Source organism: Panthera pardus, unplaced genomic scaffold (assembly GCF_024362965.1).
Source record: "Panthera pardus isolate Hobbes unplaced genomic scaffold, ASM2436296v1 HiC_scaffold_8, whole genome shotgun sequence".
Taxonomy (NCBI): Eukaryota; Metazoa; Chordata; class Mammalia; order Carnivora; family Felidae; genus Panthera; species Panthera pardus.
This window is the reverse complement of record NW_026527013.1, coordinates 5,793,131-5,810,708: the sequence shown is the minus strand read 5'-3', so window position 1 is coordinate 5,810,708 and position 17,578 is coordinate 5,793,131. Positions and strand designations below refer to the sequence as shown.

General features: G+C 55.2%; 2 protein-coding genes across 11 annotated transcripts in view; one reads left to right on the top strand and one right to left on the bottom strand.

Annotated features, from left to right (window-relative positions):
- Window positions 1-17,578, top strand: part of HNRNPM (heterogeneous nuclear ribonucleoprotein M) — a 297,886-nt gene that overhangs the window by 2,059 nt on the left and 278,249 nt on the right. The window lies entirely within an intron of this gene.
- FBN3 (fibrillin 3) overlaps window positions 1-17,578 on the bottom strand; it is a 61,790-nt gene that overhangs the window by 10,189 nt on the left and 34,023 nt on the right. For both annotated transcript variants that reach the window (XM_053897364.1, XM_053897363.1), the window contains exons 40-56: window positions 14,674-14,799; window positions 14,114-14,263; window positions 11,620-11,691; window positions 8,923-9,048; window positions 8,521-8,646; window positions 8,024-8,149; window positions 7,512-7,628; window positions 6,092-6,220; window positions 5,089-5,208; window positions 4,207-4,332; window positions 3,210-3,362; window positions 3,004-3,069; window positions 2,676-2,801; window positions 2,313-2,432; window positions 2,072-2,194; window positions 652-786; window positions 381-506 (exon numbers count right to left, since the gene is read on the bottom strand). In XM_053897364.1, coding sequence (XP_053753339.1) covers window positions 381-506; window positions 652-786; window positions 2,072-2,194; window positions 2,313-2,432; window positions 2,676-2,801; window positions 3,004-3,069; window positions 3,210-3,362; window positions 4,207-4,332; window positions 5,089-5,208; window positions 6,092-6,220; window positions 7,512-7,628; window positions 8,024-8,149; window positions 8,521-8,646; window positions 8,923-9,048; window positions 11,620-11,691; window positions 14,114-14,263; window positions 14,674-14,799 — 2,067 coding nt within the window. The remainder of the gene's footprint in view (window positions 1-380; window positions 507-651; window positions 787-2,071; window positions 2,195-2,312; window positions 2,433-2,675; window positions 2,802-3,003; window positions 3,070-3,209; window positions 3,363-4,206; window positions 4,333-5,088; window positions 5,209-6,091; window positions 6,221-7,511; window positions 7,629-8,023; window positions 8,150-8,520; window positions 8,647-8,922; window positions 9,049-11,619; window positions 11,692-14,113; window positions 14,264-14,673; window positions 14,800-17,578) is intronic.

Below are 17,578 nucleotides of genomic sequence, written 5' to 3'. Positions count from 1 at the left end.
CTTCCAGACCGCTGTCACCTAGCACTGTCAGATGCCCTCCGGGGGCCAAGGCCGAGGCAGAAGCTGCAGACCCGTAGGGTCAAGAGATGCCTGTGGCCGCAGAGAGCACGGACAGTCAAGGGCAGCATGGGGGCCGGGGAACACTAGGGAGGAGGTGTGAGTGGCAGTGGGCCGGACAGACAGTGGGGACAGAGCACATGGAGGACATCCAGGGAGGTGGACAGGACAGGCTGGAGCCTGGCCTGGGTGAGGAAGAGGAGGCTGGTGGGGACTCGAGGGGGCTGGCCTGCGGCTCCAGGCCGAGGCAGGAGCATGGCTGAGATGGCGGGGGCGGGGGTTGGGCTGGGAGAGCTGTACCCGCCGTGCGTGGCCACACTCACCGTGGCACTCAGTGCCAGCGGGGCTGGGCTGGAAGCCCTTGTCGCAATCACACTGGAAGCTGCCCGCGGTGTTGACGCAGCGGCCGTTGGCACACAGGCGGGGCCGCGCGTGGCATTCGTCCTCATCTGGGGCGGGAGGGATGAGGCCGGTGGGGAGGCCGGAGCCCCGCAAGCCAGCCTCCCCTCGCCCTGCACGCTCCCTTCCCGCCACATTCTCCTGCTTTGACTCGTCTCCCCCGGGGGGGCCCTGCACCCCCAAGCACACCCATACCTGTGCAACCCTCCCCGGAGCCAGGCTGAGGCCGCAGGCCTGGGGGGCAGACGCAGGTGAAGGTGCCGATGAGGTTCTTGCACAGCATGCCCCGCTCGTGACAGTCCTGCTGACCGTCCGCACACTCGTCCACATCTGCGGATGACCAGAGAGAGGGGGGGCCAAGGTCAGGCGCCCCGTGGCCTGGCCACAGGCCGTGGGGGCCCGGGTCCCACCTCCCTCTGTGCCCTTGGGGACCGAAAGTAAGAAGCCGAGGGGTCGGGACTGTTCCAACACCTGCGTCCCCCTGCCCACGTCAGGGTCAGTGAATCCGTCCGGCCTTAAACATGGTCCCTGGAATGCTAACCCTGAGACAGCCCTGGAGGGACCAAGTCCCAGCCCAGAGTTTGTCAGCTTCGACACTAAGGACATTTGGGACCAGAGACTTCCTCGTGGTGGAAGGTCTTTCTGTGTGCTGTAGCATAGTCAGCAGTATCCCTGGCTACTCGATGTCTGCAGCAGCCCCCACACTCAGCTGTCACAATGAAAACTGTCTCCAGGGGTGCCCGGGGGGCTCAGCTGGTTCAGCATCTGACTCTTGATTTCGGCTCAGGTCCTAATCTCATGGTTCGCGGGTTCGAGCCCCTCCTCGGGCTCCAAGCTGATGGCACCGAGCCTGTTTGGGATTCTCTCTCTCCCTCTCTCTCTGCCCCGCCCTTGCTCTCTCTCTCAAAAGAAATAAATAAACGTTTTTTAAAAACCTGTCAGGGAGCGCCTGGCGGCTCAGTCGGTTGGGCATCCAACTTTGGCTCAAGTCATGATCTCTGTCTGTGAGTTTGAGCCCCCGCCTTGTGCTCTGTGCTGACAGCTCAGAGCCCGGAGCCTGCTTCAGATTCTGTCTCTCCTTCTCTCTCTCTCTCTCTCTGCCCCTCCCCTGCTCATGCTCTGTCTCTCTCTCTCTCTCTCAAAGATAAATAAAACATTTAAAAAAACACAAAACTGTTGGGGAGCCTGGGTGGCTCAGTCGGCTAAGTGTCTGACTTTGTCTCAGGTCATGAACTCACAGTCGGTGAATCCGAGCCCTGCGTCGGGCTCACTGCTGACAGCACAGAGCCCGCTTCAGATCCTCTATCCCCCTCTCTCCGCCCCTCCCCTGCTCATGTTCTCTTAAAAATAAATAAAAACATGAAAGAAAAAGGTCTTCAGGCATCACCACCACACGTCCCCTGGGAGACACAGTAAGAGCCCTCACGGTCCCCCATTTTCATGAGGACAGAAGCACCACTCACAGAAGAGCACCCACGGCACCTCACTGCCTCAGTGCTGCCCTCACTCTATTTCTTGGTGCTCCCCCTTGGGCACAGGCTCGCATTTCCCTGTCTTCTCCAGGATCGAGGTATGGGGAGCCCGGGGCCCCGCCCACCTCTCCTGCACATCCTACCTCTGCACATGGCCCCGTCCTCCCTCAGGGCGTAGCCGGCCGGGCAGGTGCACACGTAGGAGCCCTCAGTGTTGCGGCAGCGGAAGGCACAGAGCAGGGGGTTCAGGGAGCACTCGTCGATGTCTGGGGAGGCCAGAGGAGGGGCAGGCTGGGCAGGGTCTGCCTGTGGGATCCACACCCCGCCCTCAGGCCAGCCACTGATGCCCCCCATCACACAGCCCAGGAGCAGGCAGGGTCGTACCCTCGCAGGTCACCATGGGGCCGGGCTCAAAGCCGTCGGCGCAGGCACATTCGAAACCTCCGATGACGTTAGTGCAGGTGCCTTTGCCACAGGGGTGCCCGACGGCGCACTCATCTACGTCTGGGGTAGGGGGGAAGGGAGCGGTCAGGACCCGCAGAGAGCCTCCCGCCCTCGTTATCTCCACATTATCCTGTCCGCACCCCCTGAGTGCCACCGACCACACGGGGCCTGATCTGGCGCAACTCCGGGCTGCGCGCGGGATGCGCATGCTCAGTGGGTTGGCCTGAGTGGGCAACTGACGTCTGCCCTGCCTGCTCCCCTCCGCTCCTTCCTTCCGGGCGCGTGGGCGGGCTGGTCACTCACCCACACAGCGGATGCCTGTGAAGTCCAGGCTGTAGCCAAAGGGACACTCGCAGCGGAAGGACCCATCGGTGTTGACGCAAAGGCCGTTAGTACAGACGCCGGGGTTCTCCGCGCATTCATTCACGTCTGCGGGAGGCGGGGGTGCCAGACACGGCATCGGTCACGACCCGGCCACACTCGGGGTCTCTTCCTCCCCTCCAGGCCAGGTGCGGTCCGGGCCACCCACTGGGCAAGGAGGGAGCCTGAGACTTGGGAACGGGGGACAGACAGAGCCCAGACAGGGCTAGGCGGCTGCGAGGGGCCCTTGGCCCGTGGGCGAGGGGCTCACCTTCCCGAGAGTCATCCAGGCCTGGGACCGCCCCGTGGCCGAAGGGGCAGAGCTCCTGAAAGGCAGCTGGACACCAAGAAGGGAAGGGGGTGAGGGTCGGGGGCTGCTGCGGCCCCTAGAGCCCCCCCTGAGCGTGTGTAGGAAACCAAACAGATGTGGGCCGGCAGGCGGAATCTAAGGGGAGACAGACAGGGCAGGGAGCTCACCGCTGCCCTCCTGAGGACACAGCTCACAGGGGTAGTTCCAGCCCTCGCCAGGCTTCTGGCTGCAGCAGCACCGGGCCTTGGTGGTGTTGAAAGCTTTGGGCACAGAGCACTTCCCGGCCTCAAAGTGGGTGAAGCAGAAACTCTGCCGCGTGTCTGTGGGGTGACCCCCCCCCCCCCAGGGAAACATTAGAAAGGTCATCGGTAGTGCCCTGATCATCACCCCGGTCCCAGAGAATGGGGGGCCCAGACCCTACCAAGTGGCCAATCAGAACCCCCCCATTGTGGTGATTGGCTCCAAGATGGACATGTGACCTACACCGGGCCAATGAGGGCCAGCCCTGGGGCTTCTGCTGGACCCCTGGGAATCCCTTCCAGTGATACCCCACATCCACAGCTGTGCCAAGGGGAGCACGCTCAGCCAGTTATTCGTGGCTCAGAAAGCCCCTTCCTGGAGAGGCGAAGCAACTGATTCCAGAGATCCAGAGGACCTGGGACATGAGACCCCCAATCATCATCGTGGACCCCCCTCATCAGCCCTGGACTCCCATCAGCCTGAGAAGTCCTCAAGGGCAGGTTGGGGTCTGAACAACAAACACTGATTGGGTTGCCCTGCCCTCTGCTTTGCTGCCCCTAACCGGGGAGACACGATGCTGGCTGGGATTGGTTGAAGCTAGCCCACACACTAGCCCACACACTGGACAAGGCTGGCCTACTGAGGTGAGGCCAGCCCACGGAGGGCAACCGCAGCCCCTACAGGACAACCAAAGCCCAGGAGACCAGGTTAGCCCAGACTGGACCAGGATAGCCCTCCGTGCAAGTGACCTGTCTGGTGCAGAGGCTGTTTGGATTAGAAAAACCCCACCAATGCCGGGAAGCACCTCTGCCTGGGCAGAGCTCCTGGAGATCCATGCAGGAAACTGCAGCCCCCTTTTCGGGGTGGCCCCACTCTTCTCGCCCTACCTTCCACCTCTTCTCAAAGAGAGAACCACAGACTCACCAAAGCAACGGTGCCTGTTGTCAGAAAGGACGAAGCCAGGTGGGCACAGGCACTGGAAACTCCCAGGGCTGTTGGTGCAGGTGCCAAAGAGGCAGAGGTTGGGTCCTTCCAAGCACTCGTCGATGTCTGGGGGCGGGGGCAGGGACACGAGCTAGGTGGGGTGCAGGCAGGACCTCTGCCAGGGTAGGACAGCCTCAGCTGTCGGGGGAGGAGGGGGCGGACAGAGTGGCAGCCCAGCCCGGGAGGGTCCAAGAACTGACAGACACGGGCCAGGGGCCCTCGGGATGCAGTGAGCCAGAGCACCAGCTGGGCTGTGTTGGGGGCGGGGGAGGAGTCTTTCCTAGAAGGTATCTCCGGGACAGGGGTCATGGTCAGGAAAAGTTCATCTTTAGAGACTGACCGTGTACAAAGCTAACCAGGATCAGATAAACCTACCTTATGCTGGATGAGGTTAGCTCACACTGTACTTAGGGGAGCCCAGAGAGAATAGATCAGAAGAGAGGGTCCAGACTGATCTAGGTTAGCCCACCTGCCTAGGCCAGACTGGTCCAGATTAGCCGGCTCAGTACAAAGTCACTAGACAGGGACTTACACCAGGGGGAACTCGGGCCAGACTGGTCCCTGACCACCACCCACCAAGAGTGAGGAGTTCTCTGGCCCCTGCAAGCCCACACCCATGCCCCTTTTGTAGGATCCATGAAGAAGAAGCCTCTGGGCCCCAGAGAGAGACCCTGAGCCGAGCATCTGAAATAATCCTTGTAACAGAAGTTGTGTACACAGCTGTGTTGGGTGCTGTGCTAAGGATGCCTCCACCCTCACCAAGACCCCAGCTGGCATTCCCATTTCACAGATGGGGAAACAGAGGCCCAGAGAGACACTCACCGACACAGCGGTCATTCTGCACCTGGAAGCCAGGGGGACAGATGCAGCGGAAGGAGCCCTCGAGGTTCTGGCAAGTGCCTGGCAGGCAGGTTCCCGCGAGGCTGAAACACTCATTGGTGTCTGGGGAGAGGAAGGCGAGGGGTCCCAGCACCAGCCTGTGACAGGGGTTCACCTGGGACTGGGACCAGCACCTGTAGTCACCACATGATGACCAAGGGCCCCAGAACAAGTCTTCCTGGGTCCAGGGGAAGAGTTGAGACTCAGGAAAAAAGAGACAGCCTGGGAAGGATATTCTGGGTCCTAAAGTGGGGGTTATAGGTGAAGCTATGTGGTGTCCAAGGAAAGGAGCAAGGGCCCTAATCTTAAGCCACTTACAGACCCCCTTCATGATTTCTGTGTAATCCATGTAGCACCTTGACTATTCTTTATTTCAGAAAACTTAGGGTTTTAATTTTTTTTTTTAAGTTTATTTATTTTTGAGAGAGAGAGAAACCAAGTGTGAGTAGAGGAGGGTCAGAGAGAGAGGGAGACACAGAATCCGAAGCAGGTTCCAGGCTCTCTGAGCTGTCAGCACAGAGCCGGACGCAGGGCTTGAACTCATGAGCTGTGAGATCATGACCTGAGCTGAAGTTGGACGCTCAACCGACCGAGCCACCCAGGCACCCCATTAAACTTAGGGTTTTTTAAAAGCATTTTTTAAGTTTATTTATTTTGACAGAGAGACAGAGAGTGTGTCCAGGGGAGGAGCAGAGAGGGACAGAAAGAATCCCAAGCAGGCTCCGTGCTTTCAGTGCGGAGCCCCACACAGGGCTCGAACTCATGAACTGCGAGAATGTGACCTGAGCCGAAACCAAGAGTCAGACGCTTAAAGGTATTTCCTTTTATACCTTAAAATAAGTGCATGATTATGAAATGAAACCGTCATCACTTGGAAGTATGAACTGCAGGCCAACTTGGAGCAGGGGCTGGCGGAGATGACTCCCCACTCCAAGGCGAGACTCACCTATGCAGTTCTTCCCGTCGGCCGTGAGCTCGAAGCCATCCTGGCAGAGGCAGTGGAAGGAGCCAGCTGTGTTGAGGCACTGGCCAAATCGGCACACCTGCCCCACCAGGGTGGTGCATTCATCCATGTCTGCAGAGGGGATATGGGCGGATGGGGTCACCCATAGTCCTGGGGCTCTGAGCCTCCCTTGCACTCTGTCCACAATGAAGTTAAGTTGATGGCAGGGACTTCAATTTATCATGTATTCATGTGCTAGGCTCTGTATATCCAACTATCCAATGAGGCAGATAGCAGTATTTTCTAGTACAAGCACTTAAAGCTATGAATTTGCCTCTGGGTACTCCATTAGCTGAACTCCACAAATTTTGTTGTGTTTTCATTTTCATTTAAGTCAAAAATATTTTCTGACTTCCCTTATGATTGCTTCTTAGATCTCTGGATTCTTTAGGAATATACTGTTTAATTTCCAAATATTTGGGGATTTTTCGGGATGTCTTTCTGTGACTGGTTTCTAGTTCACTTCCCTTACATTCTGAGGACCTACTTTGTGTGACTAAAAGTCTTTTTAATTTTCTAAGGTTTGTTTTATGGCCCAGAATATGGGTTTCCTGGTAAATGTGCAGGTGCACTTGAGAAGGATGTGTGTTCTGGAATGTTCTATAAATACTGACCAGGTCTAGGTGATTGATAGTGTTGTTCGGATCTTCCCTATCCTTACTGATTTTCTATTTGTCCCCTCTCCTACTGAGGATAAGTGTTTAAGTCTCCAACTGTAACTGTGGGTTTATCTTTTTTTTTTTTCAGCTCTGTCATTTTTTACTTTGTATGTTTTGAAGCTCTGTTGTTAGATGCATATGTATTTATGGTTGTTATGTCTTCTCAAGGAATTGGTCTCTTTATATGATACCTTTTTCCATCTCTGCTAACATTTCTTGTTATTACTGTCTGTTTGGTCTAACATTAACATAAGTAAGTACTACTATTAATCTCCTTTTTGCAGAAGAGGAAACTGAAGCCCAGAGAGGTATAAGGTAAAACGACTCATCTGGGGTCACACAGCTGGCAGGTGGCAAAGCTGGGATTTGAATTCATGTTGCCTGACTCTGGAATTCATGCTTTTAACCACTGCGCCCAGGTGGCAGCATGACACCACCCAGGTCTGTGCTGTGTTCTCTATACTGTCCACCAGCTGCCGTCACCCTAAGTGTAAGCTCTAGCGAGAGACCCCCTGACGCCTGACCGTGGGGTGGGGTGGGAAATTTTGTGGTTGACTGTTTTAGAGGGAGCACCGACCACTGGGGTTGTTTTTCTGAAGGGATCCCTGGGGCCAGACCCTTTATTTCAGAGGGGCACCCTCAAGCTAAGGACCCACTTTTCAGGGCGGGGCAATGAGGCCTGCCCGCCGGCCCAGGGGGCTCACCGACGCAATCTCCACGGGGTGTCGCCACGAAGCCAGGGAAGCAGAGGCAGTTGTAGGAGCCAACAATGTTCTTGCAGCTCCCATTTCCGCACGGCTGCCGGTCACACTCGTCGACGTCTGCCAGAGCAAAGCCCCCAAGCCCCGCCCAGCTCACCCAGGGCATCAGGTGGCTCAGGGACTGAGGGCCTGGCTGGACCCAGCCCGCCTCTCCTTCACCTAGCCCTGTCCGGATGGACAGGCAGTGACCCCTGGGCGGGGGGGGGGGGGGGGGAGGTGGCTGGAAAGAGCCCCTGAAACGATTTATCACTCCCGTTTTGCAAACCGAGGCACAAGGAGGTGAATAAAGGTCATATATCCAAGGTCTTAAGTGCTAGGACTCAAACCTGGGTCTGTCTGTGAACCAGATGGATGAAAGCACTGCCCTCACAGGGGACGTGTGCACCTGAGGTCCCTCTGGCTTGGCGGCCTGGCTCTCCGGGGGGTGGGGGGCGGGGACAGGAAGGGACGCTCACCGGTGCACAGGGTCTGGTCCGCCGAGGCCCGGAAGCCACGGTGACAGAGGCAAGTGTAGCTGCCCTCGGTGTCCACGCAGTCGCCATGGCTACAGATGTTTGGCATCTCCCGACACTCGTTCCGTCCTGGGGGAGGGCAGGCAGTGTGGTGTCCCCAGAACCCCACCTCCACACACGCCCACACACGCCCACACACACACACACGCATGGCGTTTGCCGAGCCCTTGCGTGCGGTGATGGGGAAGCCGGAACCTGCCTGGAAGCCCCCGCTCCAGCTGCTGCCAGCTCCATGCTCCCATCCCCCCCCTTTCCAAGCCCCCTGTTAACAGGTGCGCGGCATCCCCAACCACCCCATGGCACAGCCGAGGAGAAAGACCCGGATGGAGCCGTGCCCTACTCAAGTCACAGGGGCGGAGCCTAGCTTGTCCCTGCCCGCCAGGTCCCACGGCCCACCCCCTCGGCTCCCTGCCCTGCAGCGTGCTGGGGTCCCCGCTCACCCACGCAAGCCCCGCTCGGCGACAGCTTGTACCCTCGGGCGCACTTGCAGCGGTAGCTGCCAGGGATATTGACGCAGTCGGCGTTCTGCTGGCAGGGGCTCTCCCCGCCGGCGCACTCGTTCACGTCTGCGGGATACAACCGACAGGCAGGAGTGCGGGAGGCTTCCTTGCCAGGTCCCCACCCCAAAGCCTGCCCCGGGCTTTGCAGCGGGGAATCCCTCCGGAAGTGGCCGGAACCAGAGGGAGGCTGGTTATGTGGGTTGGAGGCCCCCTGGAAAGGCATCGGCCCCGCTGTACAGAAAGGGAAACTGAGGCTTATGGAGCTTAAGTGAGTTGTCCAGGGGGCATGGGGTGGGGGACGAGCCTCCCACCCAAGGGCCGGGGAGGCCGGGCAGGTGGCACCTTCGCAGACCAGCAGCACGCCGTTGTAGCTGAAGCCTGTGGGGCACTCGCAGCGGAAGCTCCCGATCTGGTTGATGCAGATGCCGTTGGCACAGATGGCGGGGATCTCCCCACACTCGTCGATGTCTGGGGAGGACGTCGGCCGTCAGGGGCAGCCCAGCCCCAGGGAACACCTGGGGACCCTGGGCCAGGGGGCCATGCAGTCTGGGAGAAGGGGTGGCCACAAACGAGCACACTGGAAAAATTCTGCGGCAGCTGAAGTCTTTCTGACACCAGAAAGAGATCAGGATGTGGGACGAAAGACAGAGAACAGAGGGGGGTGAGCGTCTCTCAACTGAAAACACGTTCGCCGCAGCCCAGTGAGTCTGCCTCCGCCTCAAGGGGTCTGCTGGGGTCAACAGCCCCTGCGAGATCAGGAAGCCACATGGGGGGGGGGGGGGGTCCTGGGACAATGCAGAGCAAGAAACCAGAAGCGTCAGCAGAGGAATGGGTAGCGAACCATGGTCCATCCACACGATGGAACGTAACCCAGCCTTAAAAAGGGGTGAAACACTGACACGCTATGACGTGGGTGAGCCCTGAATGCACGATGCTCAGTGGGAGAAACCAGATGCAGGAACAGATATTGTACAATCCCACTGATGTAAAATGCCCAGAAGAGCAAATCCATAGGCACAGAACGTAGAACGGGGGTTGCCGGGGTCTTCTCATGGGGACCGGGTGTCTTTGTGCGTGACGACAATGTTCTAATGTAGGGGTGCCTGGGTGGCTCAGTCGGTTAAGTGCCCAGTCTTGGTCTGGGCTCAGGTCGTGATCTTACGGTTCGTTGAGTTCAAGCACCGAGTTGGGCTCTGTGCTGACAGTGCAGAGCCTGCTTGCGATTCGCTCTCTCCCTCTCTTCCCCTCCCCAACCTCAAAATGAATGGATAAACTTAATAAAATAAAATAAAATAAAATAAAATGTTCTAACTTAGTGGTGATGGCAGCACAGCTCTGTGAAGACACAGAAAACCACTGAATTGTACTTAAGATGGGCGAGGCGTGTGGTATGTGAGTTATACCCCAAAAAAGCTGTTATCTATACAGTTGATGCTTAAACAGCACATGTTCGACAGCACATGTTCAAACCGCACAGGGCCACTTAGCTGTGTGTATTTTTTATATAAATATAGTATAGTGCTATAAACGTGTTTTCCTTTTTTTTTTTTTTTTTTTAATGTTTATTTATTTTTAGCGAGCACAGGTTGGGGAGGGGCAGAGAGACAGGGACAGGGGATCCAAAGCAGTCTCTGAGCTGATAGCAGCAAGCCCAATGCGGGGCTCGAACTCATGAACTGTGAGATCATGACCTGAGCCAAAGTCCGATGCTCAACTGACTGAGCCACCCAGGCATCCCTCCATATAGGTATCCTAGTAACATTTTATGGACTGTGGCTTACTTTATTGTACGAATGCGGTATGCAATACCTGTAACATATAAAACGTGTTAATCTACTGTTGACCTCATCAGTAAGCCTTCTGGTCATCAGTAGACTACTAGTTAAGTTTGAGGGGGGGAGTCAAAAGTTATATGCAGATTTTCAACTGCATGGGGTTCTGCGCCCCAAATCCTCGTGCTGTTCAAGGGCCAACTGTATAAAAAGGGAATCCAGAAGCAGTAAGTGCCCACCCATGGGGGGCTGGCTGGTGACCTGGGGCGTGTCCATACGTGGAATACTACAAAGCAGGACAAGAGGGGGGCACTGCAGTCAGTCACTTGTCTGGGTCTTCACGGCTCATTGGTGGCTGGAGAAAAATGAGTTGCAAACCAATATGCAGGGAATTATAGAATGAGAAAATTTCAAACTCCCCGGAAAACAATGCCGTGCGTTCTCAATGGGGACCTCTATGTATACTGAAATGCACGAAGAAGGATCTAGAAATCCTCGGGGCATACAGCATGGGAACCTTGGGAGTGTGAAGGAGACTTAGGTTTGATGTGGTAACTGCAGGGGAAGCAGATCTTATCTGCCATGCCCCGGCTGTTTAAAATAAGGAGAACACATCCTCATTGGGATGGAAACAGCCAGAAGTGGGTTCATCAGTTCCACACCACACGGCTGAGCTGTGGCCTTCCAGGGATTAAACTCCACACAATCTTGTTTGGCTTAGAAAGGAAGGCCATTCTGACACTTGCCACCATGTGGACGGACTGAAGGACACCGCGTGCAGTGACAGAAGTCGGTCACAGAAGGACACGTCCTGCATGACCCCACTCACAGGAGGTCTTTAGAGGAGTCCCGTCCACAGAGACAGAGTGGAGATGCTGGGAGCCAGGGGTGGGGCAGAGGGCAGGGGCGTCCGTGTTTCATGGGGACAGAGTCTCAGTGTGGGGCGATGGAAAGTTCTGGAGACAGATGGTAGGAATGTTTGCCTGAGAGTGTGAGTGTGCCTGATGCTGCTGAACTGGACATTTAACAACGGTTACGGTGGTAACTTTCATGTTATACGTAGGTTATCAGAATTTTTAAAAATGAGTAATAACAATAAAAATACTTACTTTTTTTTAATAAAGGGAACTATTTGGGGACATGACTCCTGGCCTGGTCTGGGAAGGCAGAAGTGTGGGCATGGGGCGGGGGTGGGTGGAAGGGGGAGGTCAGGGCCCTGGGGACAGAGGGACCTGGAGGCTATCAGCAGGGGGACACAGTCACTCACCAAGGGGCTTCCCTGTGTGGATGTCAATGACGAAGCCGGGAGCCTGGTTTCCGCACAGGACCTGGTAGTCCACTGGGCAAAGGAGGACAGGGCAGAGGGTGCTGGGGCTGCAGGCTCCCAGGAAGGACACCCCCTCCTCTTCCTGATCCCCGCCCATGGCCTCCTCCAACCCTTGTAGCCCAGCCCTCACCCGGCCTCTGACAACTAGTCTCTGCCTCCCACCTGCTTTCACCAGCCCTGGAAGAGCTACAGGCAGCCACCCACCCGCGCGGCGTGACCTTCCAACACAGAGACGAAGAGACGCGACCTCTCTCATCTACGCAGGAGTGCCGCTGACCACACCCCACTGCCCTCTCCGGAACAGGTAGACTCTTCAATTTGAATTTCAAGACCTTCACCGCCCGGCCCTACCTTTCCAGCAGCGACTCCTGCCCTCCCGTTGCACTGATTTCATTACACGTCTGGAGGGGCTCTGCTCTCCACCGTCCATCCATCCCACATGGGAACTTTGCACATGCTCTTCCCTCTGCTGTTCCCTAGCAGAGCCCACTCCAGCCTCCAGGACTCAGGGCGGCCACAGGGAAGGCTCCCTTGGGCTCCCTCCGACCCACCACACTGGCACCAGACGCTGACGGTGCCACCCTTGGGCTTCCCCGGGGCAGCCCACCCTGCCTAGTTGCATCCCGTTGGCAATGCCGAGACGCCGCCTACCAGACCGCGATCCCCAGGTGGGGCAGGTGTCTCTGGGCCCGCCAGGTGGACACGGGCAGGTATTTAGGCAGCGGCATCTTGCCACCTTTCCCCAGGTCCCCGCCCTGGCCGTCACTCGGCCTTCTACCTGCGTCATCGGCTAGTATGGACCTCGGCCTCGTCTTACGCCACCTGCACCTCAGACTCAGGGGCACGAGGTCCGAGCAGGTACCTAAGTCCCAGCACCCAAACCAAGGGCGACATGTGATCTGTCCTGACAGTCTCTTGACCAGAGCTGGCTGTTTGCAGCTCCCTCCCAGCCTGCACAGCTCAGGTCTGCCCCGTTCTTGCTACCTAGAACCCAGACCAGGCCCACCACCCAGAAATGCCCAGTAACGATCCCCTCTCCACTGCCCCGCACGGGATGGACACCCACTGCCCCCCAAGTTCATGTCCACCCAGAACCTCTGAGTGTGACCATCTGGGGAAACAGGGTCTTTGTAGATGCAATCCAGAAAAGATGCGGACACCCTGGGTTAGGGTGGGCCCTGAATGCAATGACCGGTGTCCTTATAAGAAAAAGAGAGACACGCAGACACTTGGAGAGAAGAAGCCACATGAAGACGAAAGCAGAGATGGGGGACAGAGCTCCAAGCCGGGCACACAGGACGCCCAGAGCCACCGGAAGCTGGAGGAAGCAGAGAAGCACCCTAACCTGGAGCCTCTGGAGGGGGCACGGCGTCGCTGCCACCTTGGCTTCTGGCTTCTAGCCTTCAGAACTGGGAGAAAATTAACTTCTGGGGTTTTTAAGCCACCAAATTTGTGGCAATTTGTTGCCACGGCCCGAGGAAGCTATTGGTCTCCGTCAGCCGGGGCTGCCATGACAAAATACCACACACCGGGTGGCTTAAACGGCAGATGCGTTATTTCTCACGGTTCTGGAGGCCGGGAGTTCAAGACCAAGGTGCCGGCAGACTCGGGGTCTGGTGAGAGCCGCCTCCCGGTTCAGAGGTGGCTGTTTTCCTGCTATGTCCTCACATGGTGGAGATCGTCTCCCACACACGTCTTCTCGGAACGGCCCCCATGCCATCCAGGGGGCCTCCTAATCCCCTCCCCAAGGCCCCTCCTCCTAACACCACCGCCCTGAGGACCAGGGCTCCAACGCGTGAGTTTAGCAGGGGACACATTCAGCCCATAGCATATGGGAACGTCCTTGTTGTCCACTGTCAATCACTGTCCCACTCCTGCAGCTCTTTCCGATTCCCGGGCTGGCTGCTAGATCATTCTACCAGCTCTCTTTCCAGCTGCCAGCATGGTCTGCTGCTCAGTTCTGCCTCCAGCCCTTTGCTCGTGCTGTTCCCTGCCCGCAATACCCTTCTTCATCCCAAACAGTGTTTCAGCAGCTTTTCCCAGAGCTTCCCCGGGGTTGCACCTTCCCCTGCTCATGGGGCCCCTGGTGCCTCCAGCCAGTTTTGCTTTCCTCCCTGGCCCCAGGTACTCACTGACCCTCCCCCCAAAATAGTCTGTGAGTCTTCGAGGACCTTTACCACAAACGTAAGCTTCACTGATCCATTTTGAATCCCCAAATCTGCAACATACAAGGAAGGACGCCTCACCCACCCCAAGACGGATGCTTTCCATACGCCACCTAGGACGTATTTTCAACTCCTTAGCCCTCATCAGAACAACGTAGGATGAGAGCTAATCTGGGCGCCCCAATTAAGGTGCGCCTCCTTAAATACTGCACTAAAAAGGAGGAAGCTGGAAAGAAGGGGGCAGGGGCGGGGGTGTGGAGAGCACTCACGGCTGGCAGGGGTGGGGCAGGCCTCGCAGGGTCTGTTCCAGGCCTGGCCAATGTTGTATGAGCAGCAGCATATCTTCCGGGTCACGTTAAAGGCCAGTTCATTCCGACACGTGCCGTTATGGTGCCGGAAGCAAATGCTCTTCCTCATGTCTGCAGTTCCGTTAGGAAGAGGAGTGTGGGTAAAAGATAGCCAAGAGAGGGGAAGAAAGAAGAGAGGAAGAGAGAGCCATCAGACGGCTGAGAACTCATTCACGGGTCCAGCTGAAAAATACTGGCTTGATGCCTCTCCCCCAACACACATGGGGTGCCTTTTACATTTTAGATTTTGTTGGGCAGTGCACAACCTGGACAACCATTCATGACAGCCCTGGGCCCCCAAATCCTGCATCTTGTTCTCTGCTACTGACCAGCAACTCAAAAATACACTCACCCTCCTGCTCTCTACTCCCCTACACACAGCTCTCCACACTCTTCCAAGGCTTGGAGACTCCTAGGAGTCCTTCCCACACCCAAGTGCTTTTCCCACAACTGCCTATCTCCCCAGTCATCACACTTTGTACCCATGCAGTTGTTGCCACCGTTGACTTGCAGGTACTCCGCAGGACAGACACAAGTGTAGTTCCCCAGGGTGTTGTAGCAGGTACCGGGGCCACAGATGCCCGGGTGTGCATAGCATTCGTCGATGTCTGCAGGGGAGGGAGGGACAGCATCTAGCAGTTGTCTGGGTAACTCCCAACCCCAGACCTGGTAGAGTCACTTCATTATGGGCTTGAGCTCAGTGTCAAGATGAGCTTAAAATGCACAGACATTTCAGTGACAGGGAAAGATCCGACATGGTGTTAAATGAAAAAAAAAGAAAAAGCTTACTATGATCTACTTTTTTTTGTTTTGAGAGAGAGAGAGAGAGAGAGAGAGAGAGCACGTGTATGATCATGGAAGAGAGCCAGAGGGAGAGAGGGAGAGAGAGGGAGGGAGGGAGGGAGGGAGGGAGGGAGAGAGAGAGAGAGAGAAAGAGAGAGAATCTTAAGCAGTTTCCACACTGACCATGGAACCCAGTGTGGGGCTTGATCCCATGACCCTGGGATTATGACCTGAGCCAAAATCAAGAGTCGGATGCTCAAGCAACTGAGCCACCCCAGGCGCTACTGACCTAACTTCTATTAAGAAAATAGAAGGGTGGCTCGGTCGGTTAAGCGTCCGACTTTGGCTCAGGTCATGATCTCCTGGTCCGTGAGTTCGAGCCCCGTGTCGGGCTCTGTGCTGACAGCTCAGAGCCTGGAGCCTGTTTCAGATTCTGTGTCTCCCTCTCTCTCTGCCCCTCCCCTGTTCATGCTGTCTCTCTGTCTCAAAAATAAATAAACGTTAAAAAAAAAAAATTTTTTTTTTTTTTAAAAGAAAAAAAATATGACCTGGGGTGCCTGGGTGGCTCAGTCGGTTAAGCGTCCGACTTCAGCTCAGGTCATGATCTCGGGGTTCATGAGTTCCGGCCCCGTGTCGGGTTCTGTGCTGAGAGCTCAGAGCCTGGAGCCTGCTTCAGATTCTGTGTCTCCTTCTCTCTCTGCCCCTCCCCTGCTCATGCTCTGTCTCTCAAAAATGAATAAACATTAAGAATGTTTTTTTAAGTGTAACAAGCATTCTCAGCTAGTGAGCTATATAAAAACAGATAGTGGAATATTAGCATTATCACCAAAAACGGCAGAGTATGGGACATCACCCTCCATTCCTGCACAAAACTATCAAGCTGGCGAAAACTGACAAAATCGACTTTTGCAGGAGTCTGGAATCCAGTCAAAAACTTACAACGACCATGGAATCTGATATGTAAGCTATCCTAAAAAAATCTACAGAACAAAGGGGTGCCGGGCAGGCTCAATCTGTGCAGTGTGCGATTCTTGATCTCAGGGTTGTGAGTTCAACCCCATGTTGGGTGTAGAGATTACTTAAAAATAAAATCATTTTTCTTAAACAAGTAGAAGTTTTACTTCATTTTGAGAGAGAGAGAGAGAGAGAGCACCGGTGGGGGAAGCACAGTGAGGGGGGGACAGAGGATCAGAAGTGGGCTCTGCCTGATAGCAGTGGGTCCGATGTGCGGCTCAAACCCGCAAAAGGTGAGATCATGGCCCAGGCCAAAGTTGGAGACTCAATTGACTGAGCCACCCAAGTGCCCCACTTAAGAATAAAGTCTTAATGGGGCACCTGCGTGGCTCAGTCAGTTAAGGGTCCGACTTTGACTCAGGTCGTGATCTCATGGTTTGTGGGTTCAAGCCCTGCATCAGGCTCTGTACTGAAGCTCGGAGCCTGGAGCCTGCTTCAGATTCTGTGTCTCCCTCTCTCTCTACCCCTCCCCTGCTCACGCTCTAGCTCTCTCTCAAAAATAAATAAATATTGGGGCACCTGGGTGGCTCAGTTGGTTAAGCATCTGACTTTGGCTCATGTCATGATCTCACAGTTTGTGGGTTCAAGCCCTTCATTGGGCTCTGTGCTGACAGCGTGGAGCCTGGAGCCTACTTTGAGTTCTGTGTCTCCCTCTCTCCTGCTCATGCTCTGTCTCTCTCTCAAAAACAAACATTAAACAAAATTTGGTGGAGCGGGGGGGTTGCCTGGGTGGCTTAGTCAGTTAAGCATTCGACTTCAGCTCAGGTCATGATCTCGCAGTTCACGAGTTCAAGCCCCTTATCAGCTTCTGTGCTGATAGCTCAGAGCCTAGAGCCTGGAGCCTGCTTCCGATTCTGTGTCTCCCTCTCTCTTTGCCTCTTCCCTGCTCACACTCTGTCTCTCTGTCTGAAAAATAAATATTCGGGGTGCCTGGATGGCTCAGTTGATTAAGTGTCCAACTTTGGCTCAGGTCATGAACTGGCGTTTCATGGGTTTGAGTCCCGCGTCGGGCTCTGTGCTGACAGCTCAGAGCCTGGAGCCTGCTTTGGATTCTGCGTCTCCCCCTCCCCTGCTCGCACTCTCAAATAAAGATTAAAAAAATTAAAAAGTAAATAAACATTAAAAAAATCTTTTAAAAAATAAAATAAAAAGAAAGAAAGAAAGAAAGAAAGAAAGAAAGAAAGAAGGAAAGAAAGAAAGAAAGAAAGAAAGAAAGAAAGAAAGAAAAATTCTGCTTCTAATAGCGTCCAAAAAATGCAATGCTTAGGAATAAATTTAACCAAAGAGACACAAGAGTTGAGCACTGAAAACTACAAAACATCACGGAAAAAAAAACTAAAGAAGACCGAGAGAAACGGAAAGACCTCCTGTGTACATGGATCAGAAGATTTAATACTGTTAACACAGCAGTACTCCCCACGGCAATTTAGAGTTGCCATGCAATCCCCATTAAAACCCCAATGCCTTCATTTTTGCAGAAATGGAAAACTCAGTCTTAAATGCACGTGCAATTACAAAGGACCCCCCACCCCCAGCCAAAACCATCTTGGAAAAAGAAAAACAAAGTCGGAGGACTCACACTTCCCAATT